Raw genomic sequence first — 20,839 nt, forward strand, 5'->3', positions numbered from 1 at the left:
TGGATTTTGGGGGAGCCTATGCTGTTTTTTTTAATTTTGGCATGGGGTTCCCCTTAAAATCAATACCAGACCCAAAAGATTGGACATATTCTCTGTGTTAAGTTTCTGTATCCACACTCATTTTGACATAAATTGTAAAGCTTGATTTTATGGAGCGTTGTATACTACTTTCAAACTTTCTTTCCTAACAGCACTGGCAAATCCCACTTGGAAGGCGATTTCGTTCTCTAAAACTGTGGTTTGTTTTAAGAATGTATGGTGTGAAAGGACTTCAGGAATATATCCGTAAGGTAAATAGAACTGTGCACAAAGACATATATGGCAAGTAAAACTGACTGTCATTTTGAATGTATTTTTATTACATTGCTAGGCTGCATCGAGAGGCTTGTCCATGTCCTTGCAAATAAAACATGCAATTTACTTTACATATGCTTACCCATGGAAATAAGTTTGCATTTACAGCATGTACTGCAGCTCAGTAGGTCTCAGGCAGCGTACACACGGTCGGACAAAACCGATGAGAATGGACCGAGGTTCAGTTTCATCGGTCCAAACCGACCGTGTGTATAGCCCATCGGTCTGTTTTCCTTCAGTCCAAAATTTTAAAACATGCTTTAAAAACGAACCGATGGACCGCTGCCCAATCGGTCCAAACCGATGGTTAGTACAGAAAGCATCGGTTCAAAACCCACGCATGCTCAGAATCAAGTCGACGCATGCTTGGAAGCATTGAACTTCGTTTTATTCAGCGCGTCGTGTGTTTGACGTCACCGCGTTCTGACCCGATCGGTTTTTGGAACGATGGCGTCTACGCACATCAGACCATCAGGCCACCTCAGCGGTGAACCGATGGAAATGGCCCGTCTGACCATTCTCATCGGTTTGGAACGACCGTGTGTACGCGGCCTTAGAGTATGTTAGTACCTTAAAGTGGTTGTAAACCTCAGACATAAAAAATGAACAAAGCATATCCCTCTACAGTGTGCACTTTTCTCAATTAAAAGCACAAAAGTGTTGATTTACTAAAACTAGAGTGCAAAATCTGGTGCAGCTGTGCATGGTTGGTATAGGTGCTTTGCCTGGGCAGGAAGAAGGGTCCCTTGGGCTTGTGACTTGGTATGGTTTGGGGGGGGGGGGGATATGCACGCCCACTATCCTTTTCTGGCCAGCTGGGCAGCATGCTCCAAATTGAGTCAGGAATGGACTTTAGGGGCATCAATACCTGACTGAAAGGTCTTGTAAACATTTTGGGGAGCCCATCTTTTTTTTTTTAACTATCCCTGCTCTCATATGTAAGATTGGAATCCCCCAACAACACCTATCCCAGAGAAGGAAGCTGCCACATTATGCAGTGGTAGTATTACAGCTGCTAAATGTTTGACGTCACACTGCTGCTGGACATCCGATCTGCTGAACACCCATTCATTTGGTCGTTCACACAGGAACGGCCATATACTGTGTACACAGTGCAGAGGTCTCTGTCATATTGTTTCCCCTTCTGGCGGACTGTTTAATAGTGTTAAACTGTTTTCGATGTTGGTGAGTTTTTCTTTTAACTCTATGGCCAAATGTTCTTTTGGCTCTTGACCCTTAGGACTGAATGTTAGGCCTCGTACACACGGCCGAGGAACTCGACGTGCCAAACACATCGAGTTCCTCAGCCAGTTCAGCCCTGAAGCCGCCGAGGAGCTCGGCGGGCCGAGAGCTCCCATAGAACAACGAGAAAATAGAGAACATGTTCTCTATTTTCTCGACGAGTTCCTCGGCGGCTCCATCGGGCCGAAAGTGTACACACGACAGAGTTTCTCGGCAGAATCCGGCTCTGACCGAGTTTCTCGCCGAATTCTGCCGAGAAACTCTGTCGTGTGTACGAGGCCTCACATTCACTTGGTGAAAGGAAACATGTAGAAAATAGCATTACACACATATTACAAATTCTTACTTATGCATGAACTATGAGACTATATATATATATATATATATATATATATATATATATATATATATATATATATATATATATATATAGACCTCTAAGGTTTACCACATGTTACACTCTAAAGCTGCATACACACGATCGGATTTTCTGATGAAAAAAGTCTGTTGGATTTGTTTCATCGGAAATTCAGATCGTGTGTACGCGGCATTACCATGCAGTCTTTGTACAGTCAACTTAAAGATTTACCAAAATGTAATATGAGGTCCAAGCTAATCTTTATAATCAATATGTATCCAACCAAGCAGAACCTTGTACTACATAACTGTTGATAGATTTAAATATTAAAAAGAAAATAGTACAGTCACATTGCATAGTGTGTGGTGAGCTTAAAAAGTGTTACTAAACCCACAACAGGAAAAATCAGCCTGTATATGCAGAAAAGCATGCTTGGTATACTCACTGTGGAACAGGGGTTATTCATCTGCATTATGTAAAAAGGCTGTTTGATCCTGTCTTCTCTAATACTCCCCTTCTTACACTATACCCTGATAATTTCCTGATAACACAGAGTCCATGGACTCAGGCTGCACATGTTCAGTTTGGTGTGCATTTCTAGAGAGGTGTTTTTCTTTTTTCCTGGGATGGTGCATGTGATCAGCACAGAGCCAATCGGAAATGCCCAGACAGCGGGTTCAGGGGTCCTGCAGCCTCATAGGACAGTCATAAAACTCCTCCTACAAGCTTTAACCGATGCTTGGCTGGACACTGATAGAAGTCACAAGGCTGCTTTAACTGTTGATGAGAAAAGGTATTAAGTAGTTAATATTTATGAAAATAATTGCATTTCCATGTTCTGTGTAGTGTGAGAGACCAGATATAGTGAATGCAGGGTCCTGGGTTTAGTAACACTTTAAAAGCAACATTTCTTTTTTTTTCCAAGTGGTTGAATGCTAATCAGCTGCAATCCATTGGCTTTTAGCATTAGCAAGCACATTCAATGCTACTAAGGGGCAGATTCACATACATTTAGATAGGCGCAGCGTATCAGAGATACGCTACTCCGCTGTAACTTGCTTTTTCATTCTTTGAATCCACAAAGAATTTGCGCCGTAAGTTACGACGGCGTATTGTATCTCTCGGCACGTAATTCAAATCGGCGGGTAGGGGGCGTGATTCATTTAAATGAAGCGCGTCCCCGCGCCGAATGAACTGCGCATGCTCCGTTTTGAAATTTCCCGCCGTGCATTGCGCGAAATGACGTCGCAACGACATAATTTTTTTAACTTAGACGTGAATTACGTCCATCCCTATTCACGGACGACTTACGCAAAAAAAAAAAAAATTTAATTTCGACGCGGGAACGACGGCCATACTTAACATGGCAAGTCTATGTATACGCCGCAAAATAGCAGCTTTAACTATACGCTGGAAAAAGCCGACTAGAGACGACGTAAGAGAATGCGACGGCCGCGCGTACGTTCGTGGATCGTCGGAAAAAGCTAATTTGCATACCCGACGCAGAAAACAACGCGAACTCCACCCAGCAGACGCCGAAGTATTGCATCTACGATCCGAAGGCGTACGAAGCCGTACGCCTGTCGGATCGAACCCAGATGCCGTTGTATCTTGGTTTGAGGATTCAAACTAAAGATACGACGCAGGTAATTTGAAAGTACGGCGGCGTATCAGTAGATACGCCGGCGTACTCTCTCTCTGGATCTGCCCCTTTGTGCCCATTGTTGCACAAGGAATTGGTCTAAGTGCTAAATTGTACATTAACTAGTTGTCACACTGCTTGTATTGGTCTAATACTCTAATGCCCTGTACACACGATCGGTTCGTCTGATGAAAACGGACCGATCGACCGTTTTCATCGGACAAACCTATCGTGTGTGGGCCCCATCAGTTTTTTTCCCCATCGGTGAAAAAAAATAGAACCTGTTTTAAAATTTTCGTATGGTTAAACAAATCTATAGAAAAAAACGATCGTCTGTGGGGAAATCCATCGGTCAAAAATCCATGCATGCTCAGAATCAAGTCAACGCATGTAAGGAAGCATCAAACTTCATTTTTATCTGCACGTCGTTGTGTTTTATGTCACCGCGTTGGACACGATCGGATTTTTAACTGATGGTGTGTAGGCAAGACTGATGAAAGTCAGCTTCATCGGATATCTGATGAAAAAATCCATCGGTCCGTTTTCATCAGACGAACCGATCGTGTGTACAGGGCATTAGTGCTTTAAAATCTTGAGCTGTTTTCAAAATACATAAAAATTATAAAGCTAAAACGCAACCAATAAACAAAACTCTTCTGCCCCGTACACACCATCACTTTATGTGATGAAAAAAAACGACATTTTCTGTGAAGTAAAAAATCACGTTTTTGAAACTTCAATTTTCAAAGATGAAGTTGCCTACACACCATCGTTTTTCTCACAATGTTCTAGCAAAGCGAGGTTACGTTCACCATGTTTTCCATTGAAGCTTGCTTCATAAGTAGCTTCTGGGCATGCGCGGGTGAAAAAAACGTAGTTTTAAACGACGTTTTTTACTACACACGGTCAATTTCTGTGAAGTAAAAGTTGATGTTTTGAAAAACGACACATAAAATTGAAGCATGCTTCAATTTTTTTTGGTCGTTTTTTAGAAGACATAAAACGACGTTTTCCCCCACACACGGTCAATTAAAGTGACGTTTTTAAAAACGTCGTTTTTTTCATCACATAAAGTGATGGTGTGTACGGGGCATTAGGTCCTTGAGGTCAGACATGGTCTGTCATTCTTATGCAAATGTCCTAAAATAAGGATTAAAGTTGCTATGAAACATTTTTTTTAGCCATGTACTTTCTAGTTTAAATCTTTTTCTAGGTACGTGTCTCCCTCTAGTGTTTATGTGGAAAACTGCAGGCAATTCATGTTTAAAACCAAAAGCACAATAGTCCATTTAATATTATTATTATTATTATACAGTAAAACCTTGGTTTGAGAGTAACTTGGTTTGAGAGCATTTTGCAAGACAAGCAAAATGTTTTAATACATTTTGCCTTGATATACAAGCGATGTCTTGATATAAGAGTAGCGTCATGTCACAACTGAGTATAAAAGAAGAGAGGAGCCTCTAAGTGTAGCAATATGGTTACATTTAATGAAGGTACAACATTTAGCAACGTATTGCTACACTTAGAGATGCCTCTCTTCTCTTTTCTACCCTGTAAAAATATGCTTTGATATACAAGTGCTTTGGATTACAAGCATGTTTCAGGAACTATTTATGCTCACAAACCAAGGTTTTACTGTACAGCATTTATATAGCGCCAACAGTTTGCGCAGCGTTTTACAACAGTACACCAATAGTACAATTCAAAACAAGAGGGTTAGATGAGCATATTACACAGTAAATGTGGTCATCCAAGTGATGCGCTGCAGTACACCGTGTGCACACAGCAATGTAATCAAAGACACATGATTCATATAATCGGCTTGCATTAGTATAGCAGATTCTAATCAGTTCAATGATGAACCCACGATTTTTCTCAAACACTAAAATATATATTGTAACACACACTGGGAGAGATTTACTAAACCTGAAGCAGTCAGAATCTAATGCAGCTGTGCATAGTAGCCAATCGGCTTCTAACTTCAGCTTGTTCAATTATTGACAATAAGCCCTGGTTCACATTGATGCTACTTTGAAATCGCACTACTTCACTTGAAGTAGTGCGATTTCAAAGTAGCAAGGTCAGCGCGATTTCATCTGCTATTTGATAGACATCTGTGTGGCGTCATGCACAGATGTCTATGGACATCGCACCTGAAATCGGCAAAAGTAGTGCAGGAACTACTTTTGCAAATCGGTGCAGCACCGCAAAATTGGTGTCGCACCAATTGGGACAGTGCTTTTGCCTCCAATAGGCTGCGACTTTGATCTCTCAAATCGCATGACAAATCGCTCCAATGTGAACCTAGGCTGAAAGCTGATTTCTGAAAGCTGGTTTCTGTGCACAGCTGATGGAGATTTTGCACTTTTAGTAAATCTCCCCCAGTGCGTCTATTTTTATCCTAAAATGCTGTCCAACACGATGTATGAAAGCCTATGTTTAACAGAGCAAACAATGGACTTGAACTGAGAAAAGTACACATGCTGTAAGCATCAGTTTTGCATCACTAATACGTTTGCCTGGTCCAACACATTTCTCAATTCTAGGAATGAAACATAAGCTTTTCATCCTGACTTTTGTTTAAAATACTGTAATATGAAGACACAGCAATAAAAATAAAAGTTACCGTTCTTTTGTGCATGACAGAATAGTTGCATTTGAAAACATGCAGATTGGATTTTCATGATGTAACACGTGTTGGTGCATGCGAGACAGACCTATTCCCCTTTATAGTGAACATAAACTCTAATGCCGCGTACACACGATCGGTCCATCCGATGAGAACGGTCTGATGGACCGTTTTTATCGGTTAACCGATGAAGCTGACTGATGGTCAGTCGTGCCTACACACCATCAGTTAAAAAAACGATCGTGTCAGAACGCAGTGACGTAAAACACAACGACGTGCTGAAAAAAACAAGGTTCAATGCTTCCAAGCATGCGTCGACTTGATTCTGAGCATGCCTGGATGTTTAACCGATGGTCGTGCCTACTAACGATCGTTTTTTTTCTATTGGTTTGGTATCCATCGGTTAAATTTAAAACAAGATTGCTTATTTTTAACCTATAGATAAATAACCGATTGGGCCTACACAAGATCGGTTTGGTCCGATGAAACCGGTCCATCAGACCGTTCTCATCGGTTTGACCGATCGTGTGTAGGCAGCATAAGTATATACAGGATAGCTCACAAACTTCACAGAAGGGCAAGTGTGTAACTGTTGAAATGCATTGCAGAATTTACTTTAGCATGGTAGAATCTAGCAGTGGTTCTCAACCTCAGTCAAGTACCCCCAACGGGCCACGGGTGAACTTCCCTTGGATAAAATAGCTCTTATCAATACCATGTCATTGATAATGATTCAATGCAGAGTTCCAGCTGAAATTTGACGTTTCAAATAAAAATACCCCTAGAATATTCATGCCTCGTGCAATGTAACAAAGGTATGCTGTAAACTATGCCCAGTTTTCTATTTGTGCAGCATCGTTTTCTTATTTTGTGATGTTTCTGCACGTTGTGACCATCTCCAGTGAGGGCATCTGAAGCCACAGTGTCCTTCTTCCTGGATTCCATGCATGCTGGCTACCCAGCATGCACCTGCTGATCTCGTGCATCTACAGTGCGGTGCAATTTTGGTCAGCTTGGCATGGCACAGCCATTGTCAAGCTGACGAAGATTTTCAAAAGACGTCAATGTTAAATGTTACTGGACCTGTGCCATGCCAAGCTGGCCAAGAATTCCCATAGACGACATGCCAAGCTATCCAAGTTCTCCCAGGAACCAATGAAACACCATAAATTACATCTGCGGCTGTGGCCCTTTAGAGGAGGAAGTGAAATTAGATATAGGCATAAATCAGGTAAGTGAACTGAATTTTATATATATATATATATATATATATATATATATATATATATATATATATATATATATATATATATATATATATATATATATATATATATATATATATATATATATATAAATTGCCAATTCATTTTAAGGATGCACATTAGAGCTGCATGGTGAGGAGTGAAAAATGTGGGTGGAACTCAGCTTTAAAGGAGCTGTGCAAAGTAAAGAAAACCTGAAAACATGGCTCTTTGGGTGTACTTAAGGACTGAGGTTGAGAACCACTGCACTAAGGTATACAATGTACTGTGCATTGAACTTTTACTAATTGCTTTATGCCTTTGGAAACCATCATCTCATGCAAATGGGAGAGTTTTATAATGAATCTATCATTCTCTGACAGCATGTTCGACTGGCTCAGGAGTTTCTGGAGTTTGTGAAACAAGATGACCGTTTTGAAATCTGTGGAAACGTTGTTTTGGGTCTTGTATGCTTTCGTTTAAAGGTAAAGATTGATAATGTTGTCTCTAATGATGTACTCAAGCCCCATTGAACACAATAAAATGTGTTATTGTTAAAGAGTTGGATGTACTAGTTTGTGGATGGAACATTCTGTTATTCTGTACCAAGCATATTGGCTTTTAGCTTGGGCTGAGAATGTTCTACTACTTTTATGGTCACATGTGGGAAGAGAATGTCACATGAAATGACCACAAGAATATAACAATCTTAATATGGGGTTGATTTACTAAAACTGGAGAGTGCAAAATCTGGTATAGCTCTGCATAGAAACCAATCAACTTCCAGTTTTTCTTTTCTGGTTAGAAGCTGATTGGCTATCATGCACAGCTGCAGCAGATTTTGCACTCTCCAGTTTTAGTAAATCAACCCCTATGAGTTGACAGTAAAAGAAAAAACATATTGCAGACCAACATCTGCATCACAAGAAAAATTCTACAAGTTGCATGTTTTGAGTTACAGAGAAGGTCTAGATCTAGAATTATTGCTCTCACTCTAACGATCGCGGCGATACCTCACATGTGCGGTTTGAATACCGTTTACAAATGCGGGCGCTACTCACGTATGTGTTCGCTTCGGCACGTGAGCTTGGCGGGACGGGGTGTGTTTTCTGGCTCCTAACTTTTTCAGCTGGCTCCTAGATTCCAAGCAAATTTGTCAAACCCTGGTCCATGTGCATGCCTCACTGTGCCCATGCCTCACTGTGCCCATGACTAGACTGACGTTTAACATGGGAGTCTATGGAAGGGGTGCCCGGATTTGAAAAATCGGTGCTCCCCAGCCATAGGTCCCCCAGACAACAAACTTTGCACACTTATAGAGGAGAAATGGGGCTATATGTGTGCCAAGATCCGGATCTAGGGAACCTACGACTGACCAGTACCCGGTCCCCAAAGTCACCGGAAAAATTTACATTTAACATGGGAGTCTATGGAAGGGGTGCCCAGGCCGTAGGTCCCCTGGATAACAAACTTTGCACACTTGTAGAGAAAACATGTGTGCCAAGTTTGGGGTTGGTACCGGGTCCCCAAATTTCGTGTGGCTAGGTGTTGTGAAACCCTCGTTTTGCCATACTTGCATATCCTTACATGGCCAACCTTCATGGGGGGGGGGGGGGGGGGATAATTCATTTTTTAAGAAGGCAGTGCATATGAAATTAATCCTACCTTGATATTACAAAATGAAGAAAAATCATCTCGCCTTGCAGAAAGTAAACCCAGATGCATGTCAGGCACTTTCAAATTTGAAAGTGTCTTAAACAATACCCGTTTCATCCATTGAACTAGGGCTTTGAAGTTCAGAGAATTGCGTGTGATCGTGTTTATTTATTTTATTCCAGTGTGATTATGACCAGACTTCTTCCCACTTAGTCAATTTGATGCCCCAGTTATCATAGTTATGATGTTGCCAGTTGCTGAATACATTAATATGCCCCATACAAAGGGTTACACGGGATGCTACTGTGTTGACTAAAAGGGAACTGATTTTCTTTGTGTTTGTGCCACATTTCAGATTGATCCCCTGCTGTGGTGAAAAGCAGCTGTGAGCTGAGTTTCCAAATGCTCTCCAAAACTGTGTAATATTTACACTGTACACAAGGACTGCGTGTAGCGAAATTAAGATATTTAATCATGGGAAAACACCTGCTTTCAGTAAAAGGCATACGCGTCAAATCTCAGCTCACATTTGTACAATGTAGCAATTATTGATAAAAATTTGGTTTTACCTTTCCGAAATTCTTAAAGCTAGCGCTATATGAAATGTCTAGTGGTTTTACTTACATTTTCTTCCTATATTGTAGTTGGATTCAAAAAATGACATGAACTTTGTCAGAAAAAAATGAAATATTGCATGTACTAATATTTTGTATTCGTTTTAGTCAGTAGGTTAGGCTTTCAGACTCTATTTACATATTTACTGGTTTTCCTGCTACCTAATAGAAAAAGTGCCTGTTTACAGAGGTGTAGTTTAAATACTGTACATATAAACACATGTGTACACTTTATACATTATGCAGTTATCAGGAAGGAATTTGTTCCCCTGCTGTAGCAAATTGCATCATGCTCTGCTGGGGTTTTTTGCCTTCCTCTGGATCAACTGTGGATATGGAGTTGGGTGTATGGGATTGTACTATGTTTTTTTATTTTGTTTGTTTATTTTTTTGTGGTTGAACTGGATGGACTTGTGTCTTTTTTCAACCTGACTAACTATGTAACTATGACAAACCATTCCTCTGGGCTAAGAACTATTGTTGTGTTTTCCTTTTAGCTAAACACTGGTGCTCTGGTGATTTTATCATGTATTAACTGATTATTTATAAAGGAGGAAAAGATTACCTTATATTCTCAGATAGCAATAGCGGGGAAACAGTGTAATGTTATCACCGGATAATACAGGTACATAGTAGGTGAGGTTGAAAAAAGTCCATCAAGTACAACTTATGTGTGTGAATATATGTCAGTATTACCTTGTATATCCATGTATGTTGCGGTCGTTCAGGTGCTTATCTAATAGTTTTTTGAAACTATTGATTGCCCCCGCTGAAACCAAAGGGAATCCCACATCCTTGCCACTCTTAAAGCGGAGTTCCACCTAAAAATGGAACTTCCGCTTAACCCACTCCTCGCCCCCTTACATGCCACATTTGGCATGTAATTTATTTGGGGGGGGAGTGGGGGCATCAGGAGAAGGGGACTTCCTGTCCCACTTCCTCCTTCCGCCGTGGGGCTGGAAAGGCGATTAGCTTAATCGCCTTTTCACAGCCCCTCCCTGTAGGCGAGTGCCTGTCCAAACGGACGGCGCCGCGCCACTCGCGCATGGGCACTGCCGCTCGCGCATGCGCAGTGGGTGCCCGGCCGTGAAGCCGAAAGCTGTCACTGCCGGGCGGCGAATAGCGGAGCCCCGGCCGGTGCGTCGCTGGAGCCGTGGAGCAGGTAAGTGTCTGTTTATTAAAAGCCAGCAGCTACACTTTTTGTAGCTGCTGACTTTTAATAAACTTAAAAAAAAGGTGGAAAACCCCTTTAAGCCCCATACACACCATCAGTTTTCCTGCAGATTTTTCTCTTCAGGTTTACCAAAACCATGTAGTGTAAGGGCCTGCCTGATTGCATACAAATTGAAACTCTTAAGGTTTGACCTTATATTAGATGGTTTTGGTAAACCCGAAGAGAAAAACTTGCAGGAAAACTGATAGGGCCAGATTCAGGTAAGAGATACGACGGCGTATCTCCAGATACGACGGCGTATCTCCAGATACGCCATCATATCTGAGTGTGAGGCGTCGTATCTTGGCGCCTGATTCAAAGAATCAGATACGCCAGAATTTGTCTAAGATACGACCAGCGTAAGTCTCCTACGCCGTCGTATCTTAACTGCATATTTACGCTGGCCGCTAGGGGCGTGTACGCTGATTTACGCCTAGAATATGTAAATCAGCTAGATACGCCTATTCTCGAATGTACGCCCGGCCGTCGCAGTACAGATACGCCGTTTACGTAAGGCTTTTTACGGCGTAAAGTTACCCCTGCTATATGAGGCGCAGACAATGTTAAGTATGGACGTCGGGCCAGCGTCGAATTTTCCGTCGATTACGTCGTTTGCGAATAGGGCTGTGCGTCATTTATGTTCACGTCAAAAGCATTGGCTTTTTGCGGGTTAATTTGGAGCATGCGCACTGGGATACTTTCACGGACGGCGCATGCGCCGTTCGTAAAAAGCGTCATTTACGTGGGGTCACAATAAATTAACATAAAACACGCCCACATGTTCCACATTTGAATTAGGCGGGCTTACGCCGGCCTATTTACGCTACGCCGCCGCAACTTTGCTTTGTAAATACTGCACTTGCCTGTCAAAGTTGCGGAGGCGTAGCGTAAATAGGATACTTTACGCCCGCACACAAATACGCGCTCCCTACCTGAATCTGGCCCAAAGTGTGTATGGGGCTTTACAGTAAAGAAACCTCTACGCAGTTTTAGGCTAAACCTCTTTTCTTCCAATTTTAGTGAGTGGCCACGTGTCTTATTAAACTATCTTCCGCAAAAAAGTTTCATTCCTATTGTGAATTCATATCCCCTTTCAAGCATCTCTTCTCCAGAGAGAATAAGTTCAGTGCTCGTAACCTTTCTTCATAACTAATATACTCCAGAGCCTTTATTAGCTTTGTTGCCCTTCTTTGTACTTGCTCCATTTCCAGTACATCCTTCCTGAGGACTGGTGCCCAGAACTGAACAGCATACTCTAGGTGTGGCCGGACCAGAGTCTGGTAGATTGGGAGAATTATTGCTTTATCCCTGAAGGTAATCCCCTTTTTAATGCATGCCAATATTCTGTTTGCTTTGTTAGCAGCAGCTTGGTATTGCATGCCATTGTTGAGCCTATCATCTACTAGGACCCCCAGATCCTTTTCCATCCTAGATTCCTCCAGAGGTTCACCCCCTAGTGAGTAGATTGCATTTATATTTTTGCCACCCAAATACATTATTTTACATTTTGTTGCCCACCCCATTCATTTGTTCAGATCTTTTTGCAAGGTTTCCACATCCTACAGAGAAGTTATTGCCCTGATTAGCTTAGTATCATCCGCTTTTTACCCCATCCTCCAGGTCGTTTATGAACAAATTAAACAGGATTGGTCCCAGCACAGAACTCTCGCATTTTGAATGACAGTTGAGTGGTCATGCTACACTGTATGTGGAGTGGGGATATACTGTGCTACTAAACAAGTGATCATAAATAATAAAAATAAAAATAAATGCAGCAGCTCATAATATGAGACCACACATTCAAACAATGAAAAAAGAAAAGGGAAGAGCTGCGCAAAAAAACATGATAAAGAAGCAATATTGACAAATCTAAACACAGCAATCTGTATTAATCACAAATGAATAATGAAAAATATATAGAAAGAAGTGCATAGACAGTCCAAAATCAAAATTGTGAAAAACGATAAAAATCTTAAAAAGTCCAATCGTTGGTGAATCGATATGGCAAACCAATGAAAAATTAACACCGTGTGGAAGCCAGTGAAAAAAAATCTTGAGTGAGAAGACCACAATGTGTCACAAGTGCACCACCACCTATACGGTTGTATGCTTACCAGAAGTAAGCTGTACCAGGCCACAAAGATCGATCATACTCCTGATGACAGCAATCTCCAATCTCAGGGAACTTAAGCTTCAGATGTTGTAAACTCAATAGCCACAAATGGCCACGAAACTCAGCATCAATGACCCAAAATGGAAGGAGACTCACATGGTGTGTAAAGCTTATAGAAGGTTTAATAGCAAACCCAGACGATGCTATCTTAGTGAAATGTCGGGAGGCAGACGCGCTGACATCATCGCTTTGAACGGGAGACTGCATGCCTGTCGGCTCTCCAGTGTCCTACACGTTTTTATTTCCTCTAATGTAAGTGCATATTTTTGCTATTAAACCTTCTGCTCCCCCGATGACAGGGAGCAGAAGATCAGTGTCCTGTCACTAGGCAGAACAGGGAGTTGCCTTTTTTACAATGGCACCACCCCCCCCCCCCATTCTGCCGCTCTGTGACACAATTGTGGGACACCGGCAGACATCGAGTTTGCGGGTCCCGCAGGGTTACAGGTTCAAAGCAACGTACCTGTATGTTGCTTTGCCTGCCCGTGCCATTCTGCTGACATATAAGTGCGTTAGGCAGTCGGCTGTGGTTAAAAACCCTTCGAAACGCAAATGCGCATTAAACGCTGCTTGAAATGCCAGTAAACTACAATCTCAACCGCAATTTTTCTGCTTTCCAAAAAATCCATGTAACTGCCTCTAAACTACTATAAATGACTGAGTGTACATGTGCACACGATCACATAGAGAAGAGTTCAGGGGCTGCTGAAAAAAAATAAGGTTTGAGGCATCTGTGAGTTACAAAGAATGCAAAAAGAAATGTACCAGGGCAATCAGTGTAGCAAAAATAGACTATAAAAAGCAAAAAGATGGTCAAACTTGAAAAAATTCCACAAATATATCAACAGTAGGAAGGCCAAGACAGAACATGTGAGCCCATGAAAAACATACTGTATACAGGCATTACTTTTCTTCAGTTTACATGCATGAAAAGGAGGGTTTAACAGATGTAACAGAAATGCTATTAATAATAGAGAGGATGTTTCCTTGTGGCTGGCAGAAAAAGAGATTCAAAACAGGATAGAAACGTTAAATGTAAATAAGTCACCAGGACCTGATGGCCTACACCAGGGGAAGGCAACCTGTTGCCCTCCAGCTGTTGCAGAACTACAAGTCCCATAATGCCTCTGGGAGTAATTTTAACTGCCAGCCTTGCATTGTCTCATGGGAAATGTAGTTCCACAACAGCTGGAGGGCCAAAGGTTGCCTACCCCTGGCCTACACCCTTTACTCAGGAAGCTTAGTTTGGTGATAGCCAGGCTACTATTCTTGATTTTTGAAGACACTTATTTGACTAAAATGGTACATTGGCATAGAGCAAATATGGTACCGGTATTCAAAAAAGCTGTCTATATATACACCAGTGTAGCACCCTGGGGTTTAGTCAGGGAGCTCCTCAAAAATTTACTTGCCAAGAATAGTCATCTTGATCGATTGATAGTGATCTATTGATTTCTCCCTAAGTTTGGCCTTGTTGAACTTTTCTCTTCTACCACTAGGTGGCCGGGAACTTGGTAGTACTAGATATGAGAAGGGCAATCCAAGGTCAGGTTATGGGTATATGAGGTATCTCAGCCAATGGGCAGGGGTTTTCTTAAACTGGGAGAACCTATATATGCTGGGAGAACCTATATATTCAGGTAAGAAATAAAAAATGGGCGGGACTTTAGATGAGGCACAAAAGACGTGTCTCCATCCCTATCTTGGTTATAAAGACAAAGGCCCAGATTCAGAAAGGACTTACGACGGCGTATCTCCAGATACACCGTCGTAAGTCCAAATGAGCGCCGTCGTATCTATGCGCTGATTCATAAAGGCAGTTACGCCTGAATTTGGCCAAGATACGACCGACGTAAGTCTCCTACGCCATTGTATCTTGGGTGCATATTTACGCTGGCCGCTAGGGGCGCTTCCGTAGATTTACGTGTGGAATATGCAAATGACCTAGATACGCCGATTCAGAAACGTACTTGCGCCGGTAGGATATAGCTACGCCGTTTACGTAAGGCGTAGATACTGCTCATAAAGCAGGGGTAAGTCATGTTAAGGTATGGACGTCGGAAACGTCGGAACAGCGGCGTATTTTACGTCGTTTGCGTAAGTCGTAGGTGAATGGGGCTGGGCGTATGTTACGTTCACGTCGACAAAGCATTGAGCCGACGTATCTTAGGGAGTTTTTGCGACGTGACTCTGAGCATGCGCGCATGCGCCGTTCGATCGGCCACTCATTTACATGGGGTCACGGCTCATTGGAATACAACACGCCCACTTGCCTTGATAATTTGAATTAGGCGGGCTTACGCTGGCCCATTTACGCTACGCCGCCCTAACTTAGGGCGCAAGTTCTTTCTGAATACGGTACTCGCCTCTCTAAGTTACGGCGGAGTAGCGTATATGAGATGCGCTACGCCCACCGAAAGTTATGCCATTCTTTCTGAATCTGGGCCAAAAATTTGGGGACTTTAAATGAAGCATATGACAGACCATAAAAATGTACAAAAGTATTTTTTATAAAATGATTTATTGTCAAAGAGTATATCTAGCATATAAAATATACATGCAGAATCAATGTATGTACAGAACACGAATACTTTAAATATATATAGGTATACATGGCTCCATATGATGAGTAAGATATGATAATAGTAAAAGCTATAAGGATATAGGAGGAACATGGTGGATTAAAGTCCTATGGAGGTCCTATGGAGGTTACTAACTTTTGGGATACTTTGTATGTGCGTGCCCTGCCCATGGGTCAGAAGACCCACGGGCAGGGCAGGGCACGCACATACAAAGTTATGGGTATAAACCTGAGCTCCCAGGACAGGATACCACACGGGTTCCTGGGTGGACCATACCGAATGTCTTTCCTAACAGCTTCATGTAAGTTTTGTAGGATTGGATATTTCTCTTCCTTGCTATTATACATACCTACATTATCCTCTGAGGTTCTTATTAAATTTATTGGTCTTTTTTAGACATGTTGACGCATTTGCCCCTGATGAGTGTTTTTTACCATGAAACGTGTCGGTCCTATTCAGGATGCAGTCATGACTTTAATCCACCATGTTCCTCCTAGTCCTATTTCCTTATAGCTTTTACTATTTTTATATCTTACTCATCATATGGAGCCCTGTATACCTGCCACTAGCATGTGCCTTGACACCAATATAAAAGCAGTATTTGTGTTCTGTACATATATTGATTCTGCGTGTATTTTCTTATGTGCTAGATATACTCTTTGACAATAAATACTTTTATAAAAAATACTTTTGTACATTTTATGGTCTGTCATATGCTACATTTAAAGTCCCAACTTTTTGTCTTTATATATATTCAGGTAAAGTCAGGTGATCGCTGTTCTGTGCCACCTGGACAGCTGTCTGGGTGGACGTGTGTCATATGCCTTTGGCTGCTAGGCCAGAGATTGGGCCTATCTCGGGGGCATCTGGCTGCCAGGCTGTGTGAGGGCCTCTCCAGAAGTAAGAAGGCAGCACAGGGTTGGGACTGCGCTTGCAGTTAAACCGAAAGTGAAAGTTCTGTCGGCCAGAAAACCTGTCAGTGGTCAGAGATAAAAGGTAAGCCAGCGCAACAAAGGGATTAACCACCTTTACCAGGGACCCCAGTGAGTAACTGAAGAAAGTACCGGAACCATAATCTCACCAAACGGACACGGTGGAGAATAAGGAAACTTCAGGTGGTGATCAAGTCAGGGACCCGACCCGTGGAGGAGACGCTTGCAGGGCAGCCTTGTGAGTCAAGCCAGGGACCTCGCCGATTAGCAGGGGTGAATCTTGAGAAGTATCTGGAGTGCCAAGCTAGGGACCCAGAAGGGAAGCGTGGGTGATGCTTGAGGAAGATAGCACTGCCAACCTTGAAGGAGCTCAAGGGATTAAGTCAATAAATCAGTGGGTCTAGTGAGAGATCGGGAGCTCAGTGATGAAGAAATACAAGAGGCAGTTGTAGTGGAGCTGAAAGAACTGTTATACTTGAGTAAGGTCGGAGATGCTGATGAACAACAAGTCCCAGAATACGACTTCAACGGTGAAGATCAATATTTTCAATAATGGTAAAATTCCCTCCACCTCCGATCTATGTTCTACGCTCACCTCAGAAATTAGGGACTCTGAGCTAACAGTCATGCAAGCAGATCCCACACATAAGGTAGGTAGCAGAACCAGATCAATAAGAGCTTTTCCTCACAGAACGTTAATCTCAGTAGGGGTACCAGACCATATAAGTATAAAAAGAAGGGAGATCTAAGTGCTCACTGTGCAAACATTTAAAATGTATTTGTGTCCAGATACGGACTACGCACATTGATTTAGAACAATATAGGCATATAGCACTACGATGTTCTGTTTGTTTCAAAGGATGGCAGTGGATGAGGTCATCCGTACGTGGCTCCTCACCCGCCACCATCCTTTGAAAGAAACATCACATGGTTTTGCTATAGGCCTGTATCGTTCTTAATCAATATGAGTAGTCTGTATCTGGACACAAATACATGTTATACAAAGTGGCTCTGTATTTTGTGATCACTGTAAACCAATTGCAGCCATCACAAGTATAATCACTTCTTGTGTTTACAAACATTTAACCCACATTCAGGCTGCATTTACACCTAGGCGACAAGTAACGCCGCGTACGCAGCGTATTTTGCCGCGATTCGTTTAACTTTTTTTTTTTTAACAAATCCTTTCCATTGCTGTCTATGGCCAAACGCCAATTCCGCCTGAAAAAAAGGGTCCGGGACTTGTTTTCAGGCGGCAGGCGTACAGCGTTTGGCATGAGATGTGAACCATCTCATAGACCGCAATGGAAATTCGCCCCTCCAGCGTATCGAACATCGGGCGTTTTATCGCCAAGGTGTGAATGGAGCCTCACGGTGGAGGAGGAGTAGTAAGGTGAGTGCTGAATGTTTGTAAACACAGCAGGAAGGAGGTTTGCAGAAGGTCGAAGGTAAAGGTAGGGCTTTTAAAGCAACTGATCACCAATAAATGTTGGATGGTTTGGGGAGTGGGGGGGGTTTAAAGTGCCATTGACCACCATAGATTGTGGGATTGTTTTAACTGTGGGATTTTTTTTTTTTTTAAGTGTGTGTGTGGGGGTGGGGTTAAAGTACCTCAAGCCCTTCCTCCCCCTTTCTCTTCTTTTTGTTTTTAATACAATCTGTTTAGACAATCCTTTCCATTCTTTATTGTGCCTTTTGGCCTATTCTTCCCTTGCATTTATATCCATATAAACGTATATAGATATTGAACAGTCTGTATGTAATGAAAGTTTCCTGGGAAAAAAAAAAATTGAGTGAGGCCTCGTACACACGATGGGACATGTCCGATGAAAACGGTCCGGGGACCGTTTTCATCGGACATGTCCGCTGGCGGATTTTGGTCTGATGGCTGTACACACCATCAGACCAAATTTCCCGCGGACAGCGAACAAGATGACATGGCCGCGCCGTCGCGGCGACGTGCGTGACCCTGGAAGGTCAATGCTTCCACGCATGCGGCGAATCACTTCGACGCAATGCGAGGGCTTTCGGCCGAGCGGTCATGTCCGGTGAGTCGTACAGACGACCGAACATGTCCGACGGACAGGCTTCCAGCAGACATGTTTCTTAGCATGCTAAGAAACATTTGTCCACTGGAAACCTGTCCGATCCGCCGGAAAATTGTCCGGTCGGCCGTACAGACGACCGAACATGTCCGCGGAAACTGGTCCGTCGGACCAGTTTCAGCAGACATGTTCGGTCGTGTGTACGAGGCCTAAAAAAAAAAGTGCTGCTAGCCACCAATGATTGTGATGATTGTGGAATTATTTTTTAAAGGTAAAGAGATGAAAAGTAAATGTAGGTAATCTTTCTCTTTATATGGTAAAAGGAAAAGAACAGCGGTCATTAAAGCAGAAATACAGTCAAAGCCTGTTTGGCCATACTTCTCATGTGGGTCACAGAAGTGCACTCCTGTGACCCAGATGCAGCCAACAGCGGACAAAAGCCCGCTGTCAGCTGATGTCACAGAGCAGGTCCAGGATCTACAAGACCGTGTTGCATGACTGAGTAATTGTTACTTAAACTATCACAGCACTGAAAAAAATTCTGGAAATGAATGGGATATATAGGCTGGTATTCAATTGGTTAAATCATTCTTACAAGCATGAGGTTTAAAACAGTCAGTAGTTCACAATTGAATCCTCACACAGGCATGGCAATACTTTGGTTGGTTGACTGACTAAGTCTAGATTCACAACTATGTGGCTGCGCTTGATGCATTTTTCAGGCATGTTTTGCAATGCATTTTGTGTTTTTCAAACCCTTGTGTTTGTGTTTTTGCATGCGTTTTACGGATTTGTTTCTTCTTTTAACACACTGCATATAGCTGGTTACTAAGGAGGGGGCCTAAAAGCCGATTGCTGCATCCTTAACAACCGAAGAGTCATCAACTGTCAGCGGGGTTCCCTGTTGACAGCTGAATGCAAAAAAATAACAAATTGCAAAAAAACAGCGCGGGGTTCCTCTCCAGGTCAGGCCCCTCCCCCCCAAAGCACCTTGCCCCATGTTTATGGGGACAATGGCCTCTTCCTGACAACCCTGGCCGGTGGTTGTTGGGTCTGTGGGTGGGGGGCTCATTGAAATCTGGAAGCCCCCTTTAACAAGGGGTCCCCCAGATCCCACCCCCTATGTGAATGGGCATCGTACCCCTACCCATTCACCCCAAAAAGCAGTGAAATGTAGAAAAAACAGCTCCGAGCCAACTTCTCCCGATGACATCTTCTCCTGGTGCGGTGTTCTTCCTCGCTGCCAGTTACCCCCCAAAAAAGCAGTTTTTCTTCTGTCTTCCTCCGTTTTGTTGTCGCCCGCTGTGTGGCATCTCTTATATAACCATGGTGTGTGGCCATCCGATGACATCACCCAGAGAGCCCACCCCTTGTGAAATCACAAGGGGCGTGCTCTCCAGGTGACATCGTGGGATGGCCACACCCCATGACTATATAAATGATGCCACACAGCGGATGACAACCCAACGGAGGAAGAAAGCCACAGAAGAGGAGCGTGTTTTTTTTTTTGTGGGTAAGAAGGTGGGTAAGAAGACAGCAACAGGAGAAGACGGCATCAGGAGAAGATGGCTTAGAGTTATTTTTGTCAAAAGCCAGCTCTTGTCTTTTTCACATTTTACTACTTCTTGGGGTGAATGGGTAAGGGTATGATTTACCCGTGCACATACGGGGGAGAGGCAGGATCTGGGGGCCCCCCTGTTAAAGGTAGCTTCCAGATTCCAATAAATCCCCCGCCCGTAGACCCCGACAAGGGCCTGGCATGGACATCGGGGGGCCCCATGCCGTTTGTTTTATAACGGCAATTTTTATTTTTATTTTTACATTTAGCTTGTCAGTGGACAGCTGATGACTCATTGGGTGTTAAGGATGCCACAGCTGGCTTCCCAGGCCCCCTTCTTACAGGGAGTGCAGAATTATTAGGCAAGTTGTATTTTTGAGGATTAATTTTATTATTGAACAACAACCATGTTCTCAATGAACCCAAAAAAATCATTAATATCAAAGCTGAATATTTTTGGAAGTAGTTTTTAGTTTTAGCTATTTTAGGGGGATATCTGTGTGTGCAGGTGACTATTACTGTGCATAATTATTAGGCAACTTAACAAAAAAAAAATATATACCCATTTCAATTATTTATTTTTACCAGTGAAAC

The 20,839-nt window shown here is 42.7% G+C and overlaps 1 protein-coding gene across 2 annotated transcripts in view; it reads left to right on the plus strand.

The window, feature by feature from the left end:
• DDC (dopa decarboxylase) overlaps positions 1–20,839 on the plus strand; it is a 173,237-nt gene that overhangs the window by 142,619 nt on the left and 9,779 nt on the right. For both annotated transcript variants that reach the window (XM_040353312.1, XM_040353313.1), the window contains exons 12-13: positions 192–290; positions 7,856–7,957. In XM_040353312.1, the coding sequence (XP_040209246.1) occupies positions 192–290; positions 7,856–7,957 (201 nt within the window). The remainder of the gene's footprint in view (positions 1–191; positions 291–7,855; positions 7,958–20,839) is intronic.

Source organism: Rana temporaria, chromosome 5, assembly GCF_905171775.1.
Source record: "Rana temporaria chromosome 5, aRanTem1.1, whole genome shotgun sequence".
In the NCBI taxonomy this organism is placed as follows: Eukaryota; Metazoa; Chordata; class Amphibia; order Anura; family Ranidae; genus Rana; species Rana temporaria.